The 22475-nt window shown below is 38.4% G+C and overlaps 1 protein-coding gene across 2 annotated transcripts in view; it reads left to right on the top strand.

Annotated features, from left to right (window-relative positions):
* LOC150085580 (uncharacterized) overlaps window positions 1-21937 on the top strand; it is a 433845-nt gene extending 411908 nt beyond the window's left edge. For both annotated transcript variants that reach the window (XM_090374122.1, XM_090374123.1), the window contains one exon: window positions 19876-21937. In XM_090374122.1, coding sequence (XP_090230248.1) covers window positions 19876-20224 — 349 coding nt within the window. In that variant the 3' untranslated portion in view covers window positions 20225-21937. The remainder of the gene's footprint in view (window positions 1-19875) is intronic.
* The last annotated feature ends 538 nt before the right edge of the window (window positions 21938-22475 follow it).

Below are 22475 nucleotides of genomic sequence, written 5' to 3'. Positions count from 1 at the left end.
TTGCTGTAGAAAACAGTCATCCAGTATGTCTACAAAAGTCTTGCTGTTGTTGCGAGTGACCAATCCATAAATTCCAGTCAATATCTGGGACGTTAAAATTCTGCATTAAAACAAATTTTGATTTACTGCCCATACTCTGTTTCTCTGTACAGTTGTTCATTGTACTCATCAGAGTCATTAGGCTTTAACACACTCCTACCCTTATTTTTGCTTTCCCAGTGCTTATGTCACACCAAACTGACTCAACATTGCACTGCCTTAGATTTTGCTTCCTAACAAACAGGATAACCTCTCCTCCTTAGCTATCCTGTCTGTCTTCTCTGTACACATCATACTCCCCAGATTCAAGTTCTGCATTTCTTATATCCGTGTGGCATCACATCTCTGATATCCCAACAATATCCACCTTTTATTTTTTGACCAGCACGTCAAATTTATAAACTAAACTCCTAGCATTGGTGTACATGCAAGTATACATGTACCTGTTCTAATTCTAAGTTACCTGAACACCGCCAATGTATTTACTTGTTCCATGATGACACTCAACAGTTCTAGAAATCCCTAGCACCTTGCTTCCCAGGCTGCTGCTCATTTCAATAGAAGCAGTGCAAGAATCACTTTCACCTCTGCCGGTGGCCATTGTTAATCTATTTGTCTGTGTATCCCCCTCCCCCAAGCTAGCAGTTTTTTGGCCCACCTAACACTGCTTCAATAGCATTGGCAAATATTCTTGCAAACTTACTATTTAAGTGTATCCCATCCTTGTAGCAGTCACTCCTGTTAACAAGCATAGACCACACTGAGAAAAATTCTGCCCCATGAGCACAATCTCTCCAGGGCCAAATTGATTGACAAGGTTCTTACCATGTACTTCTTCTTATCATGTCTGGGCAGAATTGCAGATGCTTTCAAAATTAACCCTAACTCACATCTTTTTTTTTAACATTGAACTGTACTTGTTAAGTAATCCTGCAGACCTACACTTAATGTCATTAGTGCCAACCTGTACAACAGTACCACCTTTTGTTCCCTTAAAAGATGATACCTGTTCTATGTTCTGAACTTTTTCCCCTAGCAGACATACCCTGATCCTATTCCACCTATCCGTTTTGCACAATATATTTCTCGTTTCCCTGACAATTGAGTCACCAACAATAACTAGCTCCTGTGGGACCAGCATATTCTGCCTTGGGGATTGCCACTGTGTTATCTGATGTTCAAGTGAAAGCTGTGGCATTGATGTGGGCAGCTGAGAGCTTGATGCCCCCCCATTTAAATCCTTCCAAGGGCATCCACTCTGTTCTTGAAGCTCTCACAAAGGCACTGAACAATGCTGAGTTGGTGCCTACTTCCTCACTCTCCTTACATTGAGCACACATACAGAGACATTCCCCTTGGCAATATCATATCTCATTCCTGTTATCCCCACAAACATCAAACAAGCAGTACATTTCAAAAGGCTGTGATTCAGAGGCCACCCCCCCCCCCCAGTTCTCCCTTAAGCCACAGCACTTCCACTACCTTGAGCTTTTTGTTCTGGTCTGAGGCATGATTTCGATTCAATTTCAATACAATTAAAATACTACATTAAACTTATATTTCAGTGCAGTACTAACTCTATATATGCATATTTCGGTATCAAGCTTACAGTATACATATTTCGTATCCCTTACCAAGTTTACATTATATTAATTCCGTATCTCCTATCAAGTTTGTTATAAGTATTAGGCTATAACATTTATATTTGTAAATTCTAAGTAGTTTTAATAAATTAACAATCTATTACCAATCTACGTGATTCGAACTCTCATGCAAACTATTTGCGATATTATATCTACATCAAATAGACTGATTCTAAAAGCTCTACAAATATTAATGTCATATGTTATGGACTACTTGATAAAGTAAAATTATTAAAACACAAGTATTGCTATAAATTATAGTTTATAATCCTCTGCTAATACTGATAGACTGCTACAAGCTATGTAGAAACTTCCAGTATCTGTTATATCAATACAAAACAATGGTGGCCGAATTCAAATGCTTGTATCGATACAATGCTGGAAGAAGTAGACTGTGGTTTTTTTTATGCAATTACAAAAGCCAAGTAAAGAATAAATACGCAAAATTTCTCAGAAAACCACAAAACAATACTAAATTTAAGAGAAAAACAATTTCAAATCAATAAATAAAATTCCACTTGCGGCTTTTGAAACACATGTTGCTCCCATGGCACACTATTGCACACTGCAGGCTTAAGAGGATAAGGATACTTTCCCCAGCTGATCCAAACCTTCCATTATAAAACTCTTCAGGTTCATTTTCAGAGCCTTGTTCCTTTCTCACATTCAAGAGCAAGGTGTACTGAAAGGGTATATGCAACATTATTTGCCCTCAGAATAAATACCATGGCACAGGACAACCCACATATTCTGGAAGCATACATGTATGCAGATGACCTTACTATAGCCTGTGTTCTCAGAACATGAATACCATAGAGTGCCACCTCTAGCTGGCGATAAATAAGTTGGAATGCTAGACCATACAAAATGGTTATCGAATTTCTGACCAAAAGTCCTCTGCTATTCATTTCTACAAAAGACTTGTGCACTGCACCTTGAACTACAGATAAAGAATAATGTTATTCTAGTTTCAAATACCATTCATTTTTTGGAATTAATGATAGTCTATAAACTTAACTTTCAGGCATTTGTAACATTCATTAAGCTTCTTACTATGTACAAAAACGAAACATCCTTCGATCAGTATCAGCTACATCTTGTGGTATAGACTGAAAATCTCTAATAAATTTACATAAGGCATTAATCAGATAATGACTAGATTATAGTTCTCCAGTATATTTCTCTACCGGGAAGAGCACATTACAGCATCTCACTACTATTCAGCATAGTGCTCTTTGAACAGCCTCAGGGCTTTTATACTTCTCCGACAAAAAGCTTGTATAGGGAAGCAAATGAGCCCCTACTATTTCTCAAGAGGTAAATCACTTTTATGTATACATGCAGCTAAAATACAGTCTTCACACACATTTCAACTGGAAATATCTCTGTAATCCCCAATGGTTTCATTTTTATGAAACCAAACATAGTGAAACAAAGACCTACAAGTCTTTGACTAAAAGAGCATTTGAATTTGAATGTATTCTCCAGGATAGCAATGTCTCTTATCCACCATGGAAGAGCCTGATTCCTCACTATGATGTATCTTTAACATAGTGGAGTAAAAATGCATTACCATATCATAACTTGGCATCCATTTATTTTGTATAAAAGTATTCGTGCCAATCCTTCTCATAGGCATGTTAGAAAGGGAGTATGTGCCTATTTCAGCAAGACTCCATTGGTACCATCCCTTAACCAGGAGCACCAAACTGCCACAGGCCCTGGTGAAAATGCCTCACTTGGCCAGAGTGCTTTTCCATGTAAGGGATTTGGACTCCAATTCTGACCCACACACAATCTCACTCACCTTTCCTTAACTCATCCACAGTACTAGCCCACTACTAACTTCTTTTAATAAAAATTATAGCACAGACTGCAAACTGAACATCAGAAGATCCGCATTACCCAGCCAGCATCCAATAATGGTTTCTGGAACAAACCCTCCCTCCATGTTTATTTGCTCAAAAATGCAACTTACAGAAGTAAAAGTGCAAACAAGGTTCTCTTGTATCCCAGTCTTTAACCAGTTCCGTGACACTTTTTAACATGATCTCTTAAAAGAAAAGTAGAATGTGCATTAAAAAATGAAGGTGGATATTACACTCCATCAAAAATGTCAAATATCAAGAATGGATTATGATCACAGAATACACCATTTACAGCACAGCATGTTAAAAGTTTGCATTTGCTGTCCTTGTTTACACCAAATTCTCCCTAAGAATTCATAGAATTATCATACTTGTCAAATTATCATAGCCAACAATTGTCTTGTACCTTGCACTGTCTTGCAGTGAATTGATGTGATCCCAAGCTGCATAAATATTCCACCAAAAGTTGAAATCTTAACTCTTGACCAGGTTTACCAATGTCTTTTGAAGATTGCACACAGGAAAAGCTACCTCATTTATAAACTTAAAATTGGAAAGAAATAATTCAGAATTGTTCATTTTTTTAATGCAGTCTTAATTGTCAAATATATATTTTTTTTTTGTGTCCAAAAAAAAACCTACCCTCTGCATTGCTTTTCAAGTGAATAGAAAAACCTGCATGCTTCAACAATTGGACACCAGCCCACACTTCTCCACAATAGGAAGCCAGAGAATGTAAGAATTGGAGGAGCTGCCATAAAATGCAAAGTCAGTGTGCTTCAATAATTAGATGAGAGAGATGCCGCTAATTTTAAATTCTTGTTTTTCAGCTTGTACAATGCTGAATCTCCTGTCCTGTGTATAGATTTAAGCATTTTTCAAGTATTAATCAAGCATTTTTCCTGTTTGCACAATAACAGAAATTTTGGGATTAATGAAGGGTAGAACCCACTTTTGTTGAAAGTGCATTGGCAGATATTTCCACGATATCTTACCACAGCCAATCTAATAGCTTTTAAATGTGCACGAGCGAAAGCACTTTACATTTGCCATCACAGCCAAAAGGAATCGTGGATCCATTCCATCAAACTCACCCAGTGGATAGCATTTTCAAACATCTCTGCAACATCTTCCTGTTCCCCAGAGTTCTTCAAACATAAAATCGAAACATGGGCACATCAAAGGGCCTTTATCCCTACAACGGGCCATTCGCTATACAGGAACTGAAAAGAGCTCATGTCCTTTCTAAGGCAAGTGATGTTGGACTAGATGGCATCCATTATGAAATGATTAAGCATCTTTTACCAAAATCTATGGATCACCTGCTCCTTTTATATAATAGAATCTTTATTGAAGAGCAGTTTCTGGATGCCTGGTACAAGGCAATTGTTCTTGAATTTGCCAAGCAAGGAAAGGATCCTAAAATCCCTACTAATTATCATCCTAGCACTTTGACTAGCTGTCTGCACAAAATCCAGGAGAGAATGGTTAATTTTCATTTAATCTGATATTTAGAAACTAATGACCTTCTCTCCAGCATCCAGTGTGAACTAATCGGTCCACTCTGGACCATCTTATTAGACTGGAAGCATCCATCTGGGATGCTTTCCTAAAACTCAAACGTCTTGTATCTGTATTCTTTGATATGGAGAAAGCGTGTGACACAACTTGGAGATTTGGTATCTTAAAAGATTTGTATAGTATTGGTCTTAGAGAGTATCTTCTTCTGTTTATTAAAAACTTTTTAACCAATCAGTCTTTTCAAGTTCGTGTAGGATTCTTGCTCATTTTGCCAAGAGTAGGGAGTACTGCAATGATCAGTACTAAGTGTCATGCTTTTTGCCATCAAAGTAAATGCTATCAGAGAACAACTTCTTCCAACTATAAACACCACTCTATGTTGATGACTTTAGCATATTTTGTCAGTCATGCAACATGAGGGTTATTGAAAGACAATGGCCACAAGCCATTGATCGCATTAATTTCTGGGCACTTGTTAATGGATTCAGGGTTCTCACTCACAGAAGACTACGTACATTTTTGTCATAAGCAGAATCTTCATCCTGAACACCTGAATTGAAGGTCAGACAAAATACTATTCCAGTAGTACAAGACACAAAATTCGTGGGAACTCTTATTTGCTAAAAAGTTGACCTTCTGAAACACATCCGTCAACACCGTACAAAGTGCACGGGAGGCCTGAATATTCTCTGCTCTCTCTCCTCTATACTTTGGGGTGCAGACCGATGCACCCTATTATGCATTTACCATGCACTAGTACGATCCAAACTAGACTACGGTAGCCAAGTATATGCATTGGCTAGAAGCAGTGTACTTTGATGGCTGGACCCTATTCATCATCATGTCTAGCTACTGGAGTATATCGAACATCTCCTGTCCAAAGCCTATACGTTGAAGCACATGAACCACCGTTATCGCTTCGACGTAAGCAGTTGTCTCTAAAGTATGCTTTAAAACTGAAATTCCTGCCAGACCATCCTATATGACCATGATGGGAAAGTTTATACAGAGCCCATGAGACTGCGAATCATCCTTTTGGTATTTATGTCCAAGAGCTACTCAGAGAACTTGAAATAAAGGTAGACAAGGTTGCCCAAACACCAAAGCAGCCCATTCCACCCTGGCATGCTCACGTTCCAACATGCAACATTTCCCTTGAAAACTGGGGAAAGTCAGATACTCCATGCAGATGTCCACCTGCAGCTCTATTCAGCACACCAGGCTGAACATTCTGACTTCACGCATACATATGGCTCAAAGTTTGAATCATATGTAGGATCTGCTGCTGTCTTTCTGGACACCACTATATCAGAGCAGATTTTCCCTGAATGCAGCATACTTACTGCAGAGCTGCATGCTATTGAGTTAACCGTGGACCACATTGCTGAATACCAGCACCAACGGTTCATTTTATATTCTGATTCTTTGAGCATCTTACAGGCTTTAATTATCAGTGAGATATAATCCTCACCCAGTTCTGTCTCGGGTTCAGCAGAAGATCGACTCTCTCCATGAACATGAATATGATTCTGCTTCTACTGGATTCCCAGCCACACTGGGATTAGGGGAAATGATTTGGCTGACACTGCAGCCAAATCAACAATTCCCACTAATAATTGTGACTTATCAGTCCCCTATACAGACTACAGGCAAATAATACACCAAAAGATACACTCCCAATGGCAGGAGTCATGGAGTACACAGACAAGTAAATTACATCAGATAAAGCCTGTAATTGAACCTGGCAGTATAGTCTGTGCAGATATCATAAAGAGGAAGTTGTCCTAGCCCAGACCCACATAGGACATAGTCATCTGACACATTCGTTCTTGCTGAGGGCTGATGACCCTCCTATGTGTGAGTCCTGTGGCACATTTTAATCGTGTGCCCAGATTTTACTAATCCAGCAAGAGATTAATTAAAATCTCCACCATCCACACCCTCCTCTACTCACCTTATTTCCAGGATTTTTAAAAATACCACTGATAAGTTTGTCATTCACTCTCTCCGGGTCAGACCTCTAAAAATCATCATTTGCATTTCACTTACAAGTGAGGGGTGAATGATGGGTGCTAGGGCTACCAGTTGTCACATAGGTCAGGTCTTTGTGAGAAACTGGAATATTAAAAAAATTGGGAAAAAAGCTGGGTGATCCAAATAGAAGTGTCCGTGTCAGTAACAACCTTCATTGATGCTGTGGGAACCCTTCTTGCTTCTTCACACTACCCATGTGATACTCACCTGGGTAGTGTGGGGAATTGATTTAAAACTAGCCAGCATTCTACAAGTTGTATAGCCCTAGCCATTGTTGGCTCTAAAATCAATAAGAGTAAGTGGAGATTCACTATTTCCTCCCATTCTCTCCTGGCTCTCTCTCTCTAATAATGTTCAGTACACCTGCAGTCAGAACTGCAGTTTTTTACGTCCAGCATCAGCTCTGGTTATAAACTTTCAATCATCCCAGTCTCACGTGGTTAAAGTGACCAGATCCCTATCATTCCAATGTGGGACATCTATAGGGGGAGATTTTGCAACCCCCTAGAAAAAATATACACGTTTTTTAGAAAATTTCATAAATAAAAAATATTCACATACAAAATAAAAATTAAATACATTGACTTTGAACTAAACTTATAAAATATCAAACTTCTCAAAAAAACCAAATATAGTGTGTGTGTGTGTGTATACACTGTGCTGCCCCTTTATTAGGTACACCCCTGCTGTGCACACAAATGGTTTGTCCCACAACACTGCAAGTCACATGACCACAGTTATGGATATAAATGCAGCAGAACAACCTTTCTAGTATCAGTTAAGCATACAAACCGTAGCAAGAATGGGAAAAAGGAGTGATCTAATAGACTTCGAATGTCGCATGGTAGTAGGTGCAAGACAGGCTGGACAAAGCATCTCCTGAACTTTTCATGCACCACAGTTTCAAGGGTGTATCGAGAATGGTGCAACGAACAGAAAACATCCTCTCAACGGCACTAACTCATCAACAAGCAATTTTCTTCCACTAATGTGGAAGAAAATTGCTTGTTGATGAGAGAGGTTAGAGGAGGGATGGCTAGAATTGTGCAAGCAAACAGATGGGCCACAATGTCCCACATCACATCAGAATACAACCTTGGCGTGCAGAACACAATATCACAACAGACCACTAGTAGTTGCACTTTGTCACAAATGGGCTACAACAGATGACAGCCAAATCGTGTACCTTTGTTATCAATGAAGAACAAGAGAGCATGCCTCCTGTGGGCACAGCAACACCAGCACTTGACTATCAAGGATTGGAAAACAGTTGCTTGGTCTGACGAGTCGAAGTTCCTGGTGCATCAGGTTGATGGAATTCTCAGAATTTGGCGAAAACAACATGAATCCATGGACCCGTCATGTCTGAAGACTACTGTGCAAGGTGGTGGGGGCAGTGCTATGGTGTGGGGAATGTTTTCTTGGCACACATTGGGTCCATTGATACCCATAGATTCATGTCTGAATGCCATATCTTTGCTGACTGTTCATTTGAAGTCTGTTCATGTTGACAGTTTATCCTCAGTCAGATGGTTACAATAGCATTAGCATTAGTAGAGGCATACGATGCAAGAAAGCAAGATTATGCAGCATCAGCCAAAAAAAAAAAAACTTCCATTTCACCCCTCCGTTCGTTCGAAAATCCTGTCCAGCTGATCCAATTTATTTAGGCTATCAACTTCCATAACAAGGGATGGAAGTCTTTTCCACCAACCACCTACCCACTGGCTAAAGGCAAATTTCTGCACATCTATCCTACATCTGTCTTTCCTCAATCTGAATTTATGCCCTCTCGGGTGATTATTCCGAGCAAGAGGGAGAATCTTATCAGCATTGAGCATGCTCAAACCATTCAAGACTTTATACACCTCTATCAGATCACCTCGCCGGTGCCTAGTCCCCAGACACTGTAATTTGCAAAACTTAAGCCTTTCTTCGTAAGAGCAACCCTTTGTTCCATTCACTAATCTTGTTGCCCTTCTCTGTACTCGTTCCAGCAGCTCTACATCTTTCTTAAAATGAGGCCTCCACACCTGTATACAGTATTCAAGGTGTGACCTGACCATTGCCTTATGATTATACAAGGGAATAATCACCTCCTTATCCCTACTAGAAAAATTCCTGTATATCATTGACAAGACACCATGAGCTACTCTTGCAGCCCATCTGCACTGCTCAGAGAATTTCATATCTGCCTGCACAATTACCCCCAGGTCCTTTTCATTGTCTACCACTGTCAGTGTAGTACCACAGAGTTCATACATTGCTCTGGGGTTGCTGTTTCCCATATATAGTACTTTACATTTGTCAATGTTAAACTTCATTTGCCACCTCTCAGCCCATCTGCTCAACCTTTCCAGATCCTGTTGCAGCAGCAGCACAGCGTCAGTAGTGTCATTAACAACCCTGCCAACCTTTGTATTGTCTACAAACTTGGACATTAAGCTTGATATACCATCATCGATATCATTTATAAATACAGAAAACAATAATGGACCAACACTGAACCCTGAGGGACTCCACTAATAACATTAGTCCACGATGAGCAGTGTCCATTGATTACCACTCTCTGTCTTCTCCCCCTCAACCACCCCTTTATCCATAGCAGCAATTTGCCTCCAATGCCACACTGCTCCAATTTGTGCAGCAGTCTTCCATGTGCAACAGTAGCAAAAGCCTTTCTAAGATCGAAATATATAATATCAGAGTTATGCCCTGCATCCAGTTCTTTTGTGACTGCATCATAGTATCCAATCAAATTGGTCAGGCAAGTCTTCCCTTAACAAAACCATGCTGTGTCCGAGCTATAACTGAAGTCTTGTCTAGATGATCCTGCAGTGCTTCTTTAACCAGTGCCTCCATTAATTTTCCTGGAACAGAATTACTTCCAGCAGGATAATGCGCCGGTGCACATTGGGTCCATTGATACCCATAGATTCACGTCTGAATGCCACATCGTACCTAAACATCGTTGCTGACCAAGTGCATCCGTTCATGTTGACAGTTTATCCTCAGTCAGATGGTTACTTCTAGTAGGATAATGCACCAGTGCACAAAGCCTGAATCACTATGGAATGGTTCCAGGAACATGACAATGACTTTTCTTTGCTGCAGTGGCCCGCTCAGTCCGCAGGTCTCAATCCTATTGAACATCTTTAGGATGAGCTGTTCGCTGCAGGCCTACACCTCTGTCGAATCTCAAGGAACTGCATGACCTACTTCATTCCTGCACATTTTCAGCATCTTGTTCAATCCATGCCTAGACGAATTCAGGCTGTTTTGAAGGCTAAAGAGGTGAACATGCTGCTAGGTAGGTGTACCTAATAAAGTGGCAGCACAGTGTATATGTGTGCATTTATTTTTTTCAAAGAAAGGCTGAGATTCAGTGTACGGTACCCCTCGTGTTATGCTATGTAATGAACATAGTTCAGTGAAGGTTGCGTGAAGGATGTGAACTGAGTAAAATAATTGTGATTGGAAGGGGGTAAAATACCACTTATTAGAGGGGGTCATGTTTTTAATCGATTTTTATTTTTGTTTAATGAAAAAAGCTTAGGTTTTTTCTGTGAAATAATAATACATACTTCTTTTAACAATAAAAAGAAGAGAAATTAAATAATATAATTAAATCTATATTTCTGCTGAGTGAATTTTTCGTAATAATTTATTTGCTATTTCTTCGTAAAATTCTTCATAAGAATTGGCAAAATTGCACTCAACTCATAGTATTTCTTTTGGCATTTCTACGGTCAGCTGTGTTTTTGTTGATGTCCACAGCTTATTTACTATTGAAAAAACTCTTTCCGTTATACCATTGGTTCCCGGCAAACCTAATGCAAATGATTTGCATTATGTTTGCCATTATTAAGTATGAAGGCTACATGCCCAATCCGGGACAGTTTGCAATATGGGGCAAACGACTGAAATTTGCGATGTCTGGTCACTTTACTCATGGTTGACACAGGTACACCAAATGGCACTACACATCCCCTGTTCTTTTTGCAGACCTCTGCAAGATAAACAGTGTGTCAGTAGCCAACATGTAGCATCCTAACCAACCAAGTTGCTCTTTCAGATTACTTGCTATGTAGCAGCCTCACAGTGGGTCTTCTTGGTCATGAAGACAGAGGGTTATACAGTAGTAGTTGGCATATTCTAAGTCTGTCTCAGTCTAGGTATTCCTTTGCCAGAGTCAAAGAGCTAGGAAGATAGTGCAAAACATATGGATTCTCAAAATTAAAATTCCTAAATTTTGCCCTCATTATTTAACAAAATTCTAAATTTATAACTTTGTCTTCTCTTATAACTGTAAACCCATTTTCCTCAAATGCAGTAGGGTTTTGTCTTCCCATTACTTTTACTAATTTTTTAATATGAACAATATTCATTTTAGGCATTCTGCATGATAAGTTCTAAATTACAGTGTACTTTCCTGAGACTAACAGTTAGTCATAATTATCAGATACTGATGAACTTCACACAGACTGATGAATCATCAACTAATGAAAAGAGTTACAAGAAAAATTTTTGTAGCATTTATTTTGATAACCAAACACTTCATTTGTGACTATCACGTTATAATATTTTCAAAGCATTCTAAATGCTTAAAAACAAAATCCTGTAGTGGTGCGTATTTGCTATGTAATCTCAAAGAAAATTTATGATCTTAATTAAAACGCCATTATTAATGGCGTTTTAATTAAGTCCCAAATAGAAACAGCTGCAAATGTCGAGTCATTGGATGTAGTTTATGTTTTTATCATAAATTTTAAATTTTAGCTTTTTTGTTGAATCAAAACAGTCTTACGTTAATTAGTATTAATATAGGCCAAAAACACTAGATTTTTGCTGAATTAAAAAAAAAAAAAACAAAAACAAACACATTCTTACTACCAGCCTAGACCACTCAGAGAGGCAGATTATTCCCCTGGTCAACAAATGTGTTGACCAGTTAAGCAGTGTATGGTTTGATCTGTTAGGCAAGTAGTTTGTATTTCTACTTCACTGTTTTTCTTTCAATTTTAAGTAGAACTGTCAAAGGGACTTAATTAGAATTCCAATATGCAAAACGAAGTTCTTTTCTGGTGTCCGGAGTTCTTAGATCATTGGTTAAATATTCTTTGTAACTCATCTTTAGAATTAGATAGCGCCAGTCTGCTCAAAAATATTTTAGTTTGTTGAGTTATTACGCAAAGGCTTAGTAATGGAAGCACTATTTTTTTTTTTAGTTTAATGTAATAGATTGACTGGTGAGAGATACATGCAGTCTTTGAATTATATTATTTTAGTATAACATTAATAATTTAAAACTTTGCTTCTCCAGTAAATAGTGTAAGGAAGAAAATCTAAGAACAGCATCTTGTTTATTTTTGACAACATGCCTGACCATCTTGTTATAATAACAATGAATATCTAGATCACAATATAGAAATAGTTTTTCCTGCCGTTTGTTGTAACCAATAAACCAAGGAGCAACATTCAATTCTTTATCATCTCAGCAGACCATGCAACAACTGATCTTTCTCAAACAGAGAGAGAGAGTGGGGCAAGGATCAGCCCATCAGTTCGGGAATCATGGAGTGAATATAATATTAAGAAGCAAAAAGATGATTAATAATAATAAATTATTGTGCCGCAGAAAAAAAAGACAGGTTGCAGTAAAATATATTTTAACCAATGTTTTAACTCTTGAAACGAGGGATCGCAACTTCCTGCTCGATAGTTGTAAGTACTTTTTCCCATGAGCCTTTAAGACTAGAAATCTGTTGTGATAGGTTTGGGTAGAATGGAATAAAGGCGGTCGAGGTGAAGTCATTACTGCGCATGGGCCTGTAGGTCACACCTATATAGGACACAGGTGGGGTAGTTTTACCTTGCAAGATATGTCTTAACCCTAGTAATCTCAGTGCATCTCATTCGCAGAACTAGAGTGGGTCCAGGCGAGGGTTAGCGGGGCTTACGCTTGCTGAGAATATGGCTGTTTGCATGTGCTGACTGGTAGTTGGTGAATTGGCCAGCACACACATCAGCTTGCGATAGATTATCTTCAAATGCATGCCCTTGTTATAAACAAGGGTATCCAAGTATGGAAGGGTATTGTCTGACTTCAGCTCGATAGTGGATTTGAATGAAAGGCGACAGAGAGTTAAGGTAGTGCAAAAGTTGGTTGCCCAACTCCTTGGGAATGGCCACAAACACCCAGGTAGTTACACCAAAAGGCAATGGGATCTGGTAGACCCACAAATGCGTGACTCTCCAACTCCTCCATTGTGATGTTTGCCATAAACTAACCGGGGGAACCCATGGCTATACCGTGCATCTGCTGGTAAATGGTCACCAAACATGATGGTCCCCACAAGTCAAGCACATATCTAAGGGCGGCGTAAATGTCCTTTAAAGTTGGAGCTCTGTTGCTCGGGGTCTGGTCGTTGTCCAGAAGCTCTTTGGCATGTATAATGGCCAGTTTGACCAGGATCAAAGTGAAAAGAGACACCACGTCAAATGAGGCTATGACTTGATGATCCAAGATGGATAGGGTACAGGTCCAATCTAGGAACTCCCCACTGTTAGAGATGGTGTTGGTAGTCTGGCCCAGGAGGGGAGAGAGTAAGCTCAAAACAAACTTACATAACTCTTAAGTTGGCAAACCACAACAGGAGATGATAGGTCTTAAGGGTACTCTCCTTCCTTGTGGATTTTTGGTGGTCCGTAAAACTGCAGAATCTGGCAGCTGGAGGCATGTAGATGCCAGCGTATGGATTCGGTGACTTTCCCATTACCAAAATCAACCGTTGATGAGGTTGTTTACTTTGGACTCCCATCATTCCAGGGTCTTGGCAGGAGAGATGATTACTGGTTGGTAGAGGTGTCTCATAGGAGTAATAGGGCTTTCACTTCATAGTCGGAATAGTTCAAAATGACTCTTTGATGCCCTTTGTCTGCCGGAAGGAAAACAATGGAAGTATCCCGTTTCAATGTGTTGAGAACAGAGATTTGTCGGCGACTGAGATTAGAGATGTGTGTTAATGACACTTTGACACCCAAGGCAATCTCAGTGATGGGTGGCCTGCGGTGAAGAACAGCAAAATTCATTCCCAGGGTGAGTAAATTCAATTGCTCTGCTGATAAGTGCTTATCACTCAAATTTAGTACAAACTGTGAGCAGTCTATTGTAGCAGCTCTATGTTGGTAATGGGAGTTGTAGGATAAAATACCCTTGGTATTGTCCTTGTTGTCAGACAATAATACCCTTCCATACTTGGATACCCTTGTCCGGCATGAGAGCACTCGTTTGAAGACAACAGTCTATCGCAAGCTTATGTGTGCTTGCGACCAGTCAGCACATGCACGCAGACATCTTCTCGGCACAGTGCGAGCCCTGCTAACCCTGGACCCACTCTAGTTCTGTGGATAAGAGATGCACTGAGATTACTAGGGTTAACAGATCTTGTGAGGTGTGGCTACCCCACCTGTGCCTTAGATAGGTGTAATCTACAGGTGGACCATGTGCGGTAATGACTCCATCTCGACCGCCTTTATCCTGTTCTACCTACCTGAATCTATCACAACAGATTTCTAGTCTTAAAGGCTCATGGGATAAAGTGCTTATAACTCCCAGGCAAGAAGTTGTGATCCCTCGTTTCAAGAGATAAAACATTGGTCCCCGCTGCTGAGTGGATTAGTCTACTGTATTCCCTGCAGTGACTGCTACATTGGGGAAACTTTTAGGAGGCTCGGTAGTTACGTTTATGAATGTGAAAAAGCTATCCGTTTAGTGGATGTGGAGCACTCAGCCATTGCTGAGCACTTCTGCTCAACCCAGCACAACATTGACCCACGCTGCTATATCATGATCATTGATCGGTTGCTGTGCCTGGTTGGAATCGCTGCACATCTCATGCTGTAGCAGATCCTTTAACTGGAATAGAGGATGTCGCATCCATCCCGTTACTGAGAAGACCATCCTCTTGGCTGACAAACGTTGGCATTTGTAACGTTCCCAGGCATTTTCCTTCTACAAGATTTCCCTTCTAACAGCTAATTTTTACATACACACAGTTCACCATACATGACTGCCATGGCACGCAGATAAGAGTTCTATATTTTAGATTAATGCTCACAACAGATGGATGCCTTCCAGTCCAAAAGCTATGTATTACTTTCCTGTATTATTTTTACTTGTGCTTTGTTTTTATTCATGTGAGCATTAATGTTTTTTTACTGCAGCCAGTCATTTTCTTTCCATTTTTGCTCTGTGCCACAGAGCAAAAACGGAATCCAGAGCATGCAGGCCTTTTTGCTTACAAAAAGATGAGGTTGCAAAAGCATGACAGGAGGTCTCTTGTGCCACAATAAACTCTATATGGCAGAATAAAAGGCTGAAGTGTATTCATTGTGTTCAAGAACTTCATGCCAGTTTTCCCAAAATTCAGTTACAGGTTCTGGAATTGGCAAACGAGATTTTCTTGAACAAAGTGGGCATAAGTAACATGGCAGAGGTGCTGGAATTGTGAAATGCTGGGAAATAACAAGAATCTGATTAAGTTATATGTACCCCAATGTAGGAGCATAGTAAATAAACTTAATTTGATTTGAAGGTCAAGACATCAAATGCAGACATTTTTGGGATATCAGAGAGGTGGTGTCACTCAGATATAATGGATGCAGAATTTAATTATGGGGATTACAATACAGAAAGGACATAGTGTTGATTGTCAGTTGGTACTGGGGATCCTCTAACTTGTCATTTGTAACTTTTTTTTTTTTTTATGAAAACCTCTAAACACAAGAGATATTAGAACCTATAGTACTTAGTACCATGCTTGGGTTGGAGGTTGAGAAGACGAAAGAAGATATTTGTTGACATTAGACTTGAACTTCTGTAGACTGTAATTCTCAGGAAATACGTACGAAGGAAAGTTGTTCCGAAAAACGGCAGCTGAATGCATAAACGAGGAAGATGGGAATCTAGAAGGCTGAGAGAGAGAGGTTTTGGGGGCACCACCCCAGATTTGGGAACAATATTCCATGATAGGGTGGATTTGCGATTTGTAGAGAGTGAACAGCTGTTTGGAAGAAAAGTGATGGTGAGAGCAAAAGAGAAAACCAAGTTTTTTAGATGGAGAGGAAGGAATATTTGAAATGTACTTATGCCAAGAGAGATTAGAAGTCAGGGTAATCCCCAAAAGAGATATCATTTTGCCTAGAAATTGGAGTGTCACCAAAGATAAGCATAGGAGCAGAAGAATCCTTTTTGCGATATAAGGAGGATCAAAGGCTGACACAAGTAATTATAGACCTGTGAGCTTAACTTCTGTTCCAGGAAAATTAATGGAGGCACTGGTTAAAGAAGCACTGCAGAATCATTTAGACAAGACTTCAGTTATAGCTCGGACACAGCATGGTTTTGTTAAGGGGAAGTCTTGCCTGACCAATTTTATTGGATACTATGATGCAGTCACAAAAGAACTGGATGCAGGGAATAGCTTTGATATTATATACTTGGATCTTAGAAAGGCTTTTGATACTGTTGCACATGGAAGACTGCTACACAAATTGGAGCAGTGTGACATTGGAGGCAAATTGCTGCTATGGATAAAGGGGTGGTTGAGGGGGAGAAGACAGAGAGTGGTAATCAATGGACACTGCTCATCGTGGACTAATGTTAGTGGAGTCCCTCAGGGCTCAGTGTTGTGTCCATTATTGTTTTCTGTATTTATAAATGATATTGATGATGGTATATCAAGCTTAATGTCCAAGTTTGCAGACGATACAATATACAATTGGCAGGGTTGTCAAGGCCACTACTGACACTATGCTGCTGCAACAGGATCTGGAAAGGTTGAGCAGATGGGCTGAGAGGTGGCAAATGAAGTTTAACATTGACAAATGTAAAGTACTACACATGGGAAACAGCAACCCCAGAGCAACGTATCAACTCTGTGGTACTACACTGACAGTGGTAGAGAATGAAAGGGACTTGGGGGTGGTTGTGCAGGCAGATATGAAGTTCTCTGAGCAGTGCAGACAGGCTGCAAGAGTAGCTCATGGAGTATTGTCAATGCTATACAGGAATTTTTCCAGCAGGGATAAGGAGGTGATTATTCCCTTGTATAAGGCAATGGTCAGGCCACACCTAGAGTACTGTATACAGGTCTGGAGGCCTCATTTCAAGAAGGATGTAGAGCTGCTGGAACGAGTACAGAGAAGGGCAACAAGATTAGTGAATGGAACAAAGGGGTGCTCTTATGAAGAAAGGCTTAAGTTTTGCAAATTACAGTGGCTGGAGACTAGGCACCAGCGAGGTGATCTGATAGAGGTGTATAAAGCCTTGAATGGTTTGAGCATGCTCAATGCTGATGGGATTCTTCCTCTAGCTCAGAATAATCACCTGAGAGGGCATAAATTCAAATCGAGGAAAGACAGATGTAGGATAGACATGCGGAAATTTGCCTTTAGCCAGCGGGTGGTTGGTTGGTGGAACAGACTTCCATCCCTTGTCGTGGAGGTTGATAGCCTAAATAAGTTTAAGGCTCAGCTGGACAGGTATTTTGAACGAACAGAGGGGTGAGGTGGAAGTGGGTTTTTTTTTTGGCTGATGCTGCATAAGCTTGCTTTCTTGCATCAAATGCCTCTACTAATGCTATAAGACAAAAAGACTGAGTTTTAGAAGGATTGAAATCAACTAAGTTGTCTTTGCCCCCCACTGGAGAATTACCTGGAGATTGGCATTTAAGGAATTGTTAGCGGATATTCGAGAAGTTGAAGCTGATTGAGCATGGCAAGGTTTCTCAAAATGGAAAGTGCAATGCAATGTGCTATCATCGGCAAAACTATGGATAGGATTTCCAGTCAATGGAAGAAAGTCATTAATATACAAGAGGAAAAGAGTGGAGGAAAGAACTGAATCTTGGGGGACACTAGCATTAGTGGAAAAGTTAGAAGACAGAGCCATCTACCATCACTCTCAGTGAGTGATCAGAGAGAAAACTGGATAACCAATTACAAAAAATAGCTGGCAAACCATAAGATGGAAGCTTGTTTAGGAGACATTTATGTCAAACACGATCAAAAGCCTTTGAGATGTCAAGAGCAACTGCTTGTGTTTCCCCAAACTTTTCCATTGAATTTGTCCATAAATGGGTAACAAGGCAGAATATCACCAGTGGATCGACACCGACAGAATCCATACAGGCAATTTGATCAGACGGAAGGTTTCTAGGTAGTTTAAGAGTTGGCGGTTAATTAATTTCTCTGTTACTTTAGAAAGAATAGAAGTAATTGCAATGGGATGATAATTGGATGGGAGGGATTTGTCACCCTTTTTAGGAACTTGCTGGATATGAGCAAATTTCCAAGCAGAAGGAAAAATGGCGGCAAAGAACAGGAGTAAGTTCAGGAGCACAGGTTTTGAGAACAAGTGGAGAAATACCCTCAGGACCTGGAGCTTTCTTAGCATCAAGATTCGTCAAAATCCTTCTGATATCCTTTTGACAGAAGACCACAGGAGGCATTGAATGGAGCATGTTGGGAATGGTGGGAGGTGTTTTAGCAAGATCATTAATAAATGAGGTGGAACAAAAATGGGATGCTAGCAGGTCAGCTTTATCCTTGGCTGAAGTGAAAACAGAACCATCTGGTTTTGAAAGAGGTGGGAGCAGAGATGGGCAAAATTTGTGGCCAATAGCTTTGGCAACACTACAAATGTAAGATATTGCATTTGTAGCGTGTTAATTTTTTAAAAGAAATTTATTATAGAGTATTATATAACTCTATTCTCACATTTTCACTAAAACTCACTGCTTCTCCGCTCTCTCAGGTTTACAATTTTATTGCCTTAAATTATGTACATGTTAGTGAAACTGCTTCAGATAGTCAAAATGAAGTTTGCAAATTCTATATCAGTAGTTGTGAGCTTATTAACAACATTCTGCAATCTACTCCGTAATCTGTGGCTGTCATAAGTCTAATTAGTGTCATTGTTGACCCAAGACCGAGGTGTCCGCTTTAAAAAATCCTTTATATATAGCTATTAAGGACGTTTCACTATATAAAATTTTATGAAAATCCATTCAGTAGGAGTCAAGTTTTTGTCTATCCATCTCATGCTAATCATACAGATGGACATACAAAGAAATAATAATTGAGAGATTTGTATTGGTTTAATTTTAATGAAATTTGGATGGCTCAACAAATTCTTCTAAACAAGCCAAACGTAAAATTATATGAAAATCTCTCCATTAGGAGTAGACATTATATGTAGATGGGCATGGTGAAGACAGGTGCTTTTTGCACATAATGCTGACACTCTTAAAAATTAAATTAAACCTAGAGCACAATACCTCATCTATAGTTATTATTAATATTACAGAGTTACATAAAGGAAAATATTTAAAAATTATACTTCTCAGATATAGCCCTTCTCTCTTACCTGTGACAATATTAAAAAAATGATTTTTTAAGATGGAGCGAGGCCCCTTGTAATGTGAGGCCCTAAGCTGTAGCTTGTTTAGTTTATGTGTAAATCTGACCCTGGATTTGGCACAAAACTTATTCACTTTATTAAATTTTAATGGTGTTTAACAAAAAAATTGAGAACTGCTTAATATTTATTTCAAAGACATGCTGATAATCTAAGTAGTTCCAACAGTTTTTTCTTTTTTTTTTGGAAACTTTATATACTGTTAAAATTTCTTTTCATCATAATTGAATGACTGTCAGAGTATATTTATTGTACTCTTTTATATCTTTTTTATATTTTTTTTCTTTAGTACTGACGGTGTTGACAATCCTTTTCGGCCTGATGGAGAGCTTAGCAGAGAGGCTGATAGTATTATTAGCCTTATAAAAGAAGGAAAACCTATTACTCCAGTTCCCAGTGAGCATGAAGATGATGTAGTTCCAGGTGATATTGAATCACCTATGAAATATACTACAGCCAACAATGTGGGCAGTCCAAAACACGGTGCCAATGGAACTACTCCCAAAGATACAAGTCCACTGGAACCGGGCCTAGTAGAAGTACAACATGGTATAGTTGTTCCACCATCAGATGCTTCTCAAGTGGAACAAGTTATGATAAAGAAGAAACCAAAATGCAAATGTTGTGTCATTCAGTAGAGTTGGTTGGCATGTGATGACTAAGGTATGGCTCCTATACCAATTTGTGTAATTAAAAACAACACCAGACTGTTGCAAAGTGTCTAGCAAAACTTTGAGAGTGTTGCAGTCCTCAGAGGATAAGAAACTCATTTGAATGCACTTCTTTCACTGATTTCAGTTTCAACATACATTTGGATTTACAAAGGAAGCAGTCAGTATAATACAGATGGTATTACAGCAGTGCAAGCTTATATCTTTCAAATATGCCACTGTTATTTCATCTATACAACAGCTCGACATTTGTCATATTTACTACTAAAAGGCTCTTCACACCTTTGAAAACTATGAAGGGCACAATATTTGTGACTTACCATTAATAAGCTACACTTCTTTCATTCTGAATTGAGCTTGAATGTGCCTTTTGAGGGTCACAAAAATTGCCAGCTCCAAGGTTTCAAACAGAAAAGCAAGATAATATAAGTTTTAATTTGATGCACATAATTAAAGTTGACTTCCAAGTTTTTTTATAAAATAAAAAGGATAAGTAAGGATTACAGCTTGCTACTAATTTGCTGGCTTATTTAGAGGCCTTAATAGCAACTTTCTATTAATATGGCATAATATATTTAACTTATATTTTGCAAAACTCCGTAAGTGTGAATTGCATTTCTTACACAGAAGCCTTCATAAAGGTGAAAAATTATTTGTGTTACAATGATGTACGAGCAATGGGCTCTGGGTTATCTCATACTTTTACTTAGCAGTAAAATATTGTCAAATATTTCTGAAGTTTTTCAGGAATTGCACAAAAAGGAAATTCTATCAATTGTTGATATAAATGCTTTGGGTTTTCAATTTATTCATTTACATAAAATCTAAATTTCTGTATATTGAGTATCGTGCTTTTTAATGCAAAGAACTTAATAAGTGAGATATGTTGAAGAGTACCCAAAGCCTTGCTCAGTATGATGGTCCCCATATGATAGCTGAATATATATTAGGAAGATATAAACATATTTTAAGCTTATAAAGCTCGAAGCATTTCAGAAAAGAGCTCTTAACTGCAGTAGCCATCAAGATAAAAGCATTTCAAATATGTATACAATTTATAATGCAACTGATTTGTGCACAGATATACTAGTATTGATCTGTTATTAGCCCATTCATTATGTGAATTGATTTATTCTTACTTTGATAATGTTTATCTAGATTGCCAACCTTGCCTTAAAATATTGCCAATGCAATATTTATTTTCTTTGAAATAAATGTAAGTTGGTTTCCCCCCCCCCCTTTTCTTTTGGCTCTTGTTATTATAGTATATGGATAATACATTCTCCTTGAACTCTCTTCCCTCAAAAAATAAATAAGAGCACCACAGAAATGATCATCCTTGGGGAGAATAGTGTATGTGGTGCTGAATCTCCTTTCAAGCTAACTTGAAAGGGACCGTCTATTTGTGCACTACATTACATTCAGTAACAGGTTAACAATAAATATTTTTGATGTGCCATTATAAGATTCTATAGTGTCATTAGAAACGCAACCCAAAAGTTTTTTTTTTTTTTATTGCACAGAAACTGTTCTAGGCTGAAAATGAAAGCAATCTTAATGAGATACATTAAGTGAAATGTAATGAATATCATTGTCAGAATAATATTGATATATATTAAAACTACACAACTTTACCTTGTTATATCTGCAAGAATGTCAAAAATTCCAATTTTTTTTTTTTTTTTTTTTTTTCAAGCTACTAGTATTTAAAAAAACAACTAAAAAGTTTTCTGTTTAATGCAGAAAAGAGCTCTTTTCATGATTTATAAAACAAAAGTAGATTATTTGTATACATTGGAATTTTGTGCTATGAAGCTTGGTTTAGTGTCCAACTTGAATGTTTTATAAATAAAACATCCAAATTGAATGTTCTATTTATATGAAATATTATATAGCTATACATCCTTATCATCACTGAAGCATTCAAATCCAAGCAGGAAGGTGATGTAAAACTGCATTTATTATTTGCTATTGAATATTAAATTGCAGTCTTACCAAAATTTACAATATATTGTTATTGATTTTTATATATATATACATATATATATACTTAATAATGAATAGTAAATTCTAGTAACTGTTTTTGAATTTATTTTTGATTTGGATAGATATTTCCTATTTTGTTAAAGATTAAACAAAATTATTAAAATCTGAAAACCTTTTACACTTATGATACATCAGTATAATTACAAAGTTGGAGGATGGGGGGAAACATTGT

Source organism: Mastigoproctus giganteus, chromosome 5, assembly GCF_048544385.1.
Source record: "Mastigoproctus giganteus isolate SK-2022 chromosome 5, ASM4854438v1, whole genome shotgun sequence".
Taxonomy (NCBI): Eukaryota; Metazoa; Arthropoda; class Arachnida; order Uropygi; family Thelyphonidae; genus Mastigoproctus; species Mastigoproctus giganteus.
Note: the sequence above shows the minus strand (reverse complement) of the source record. Positions and strands in the feature narration are given on the sequence as shown.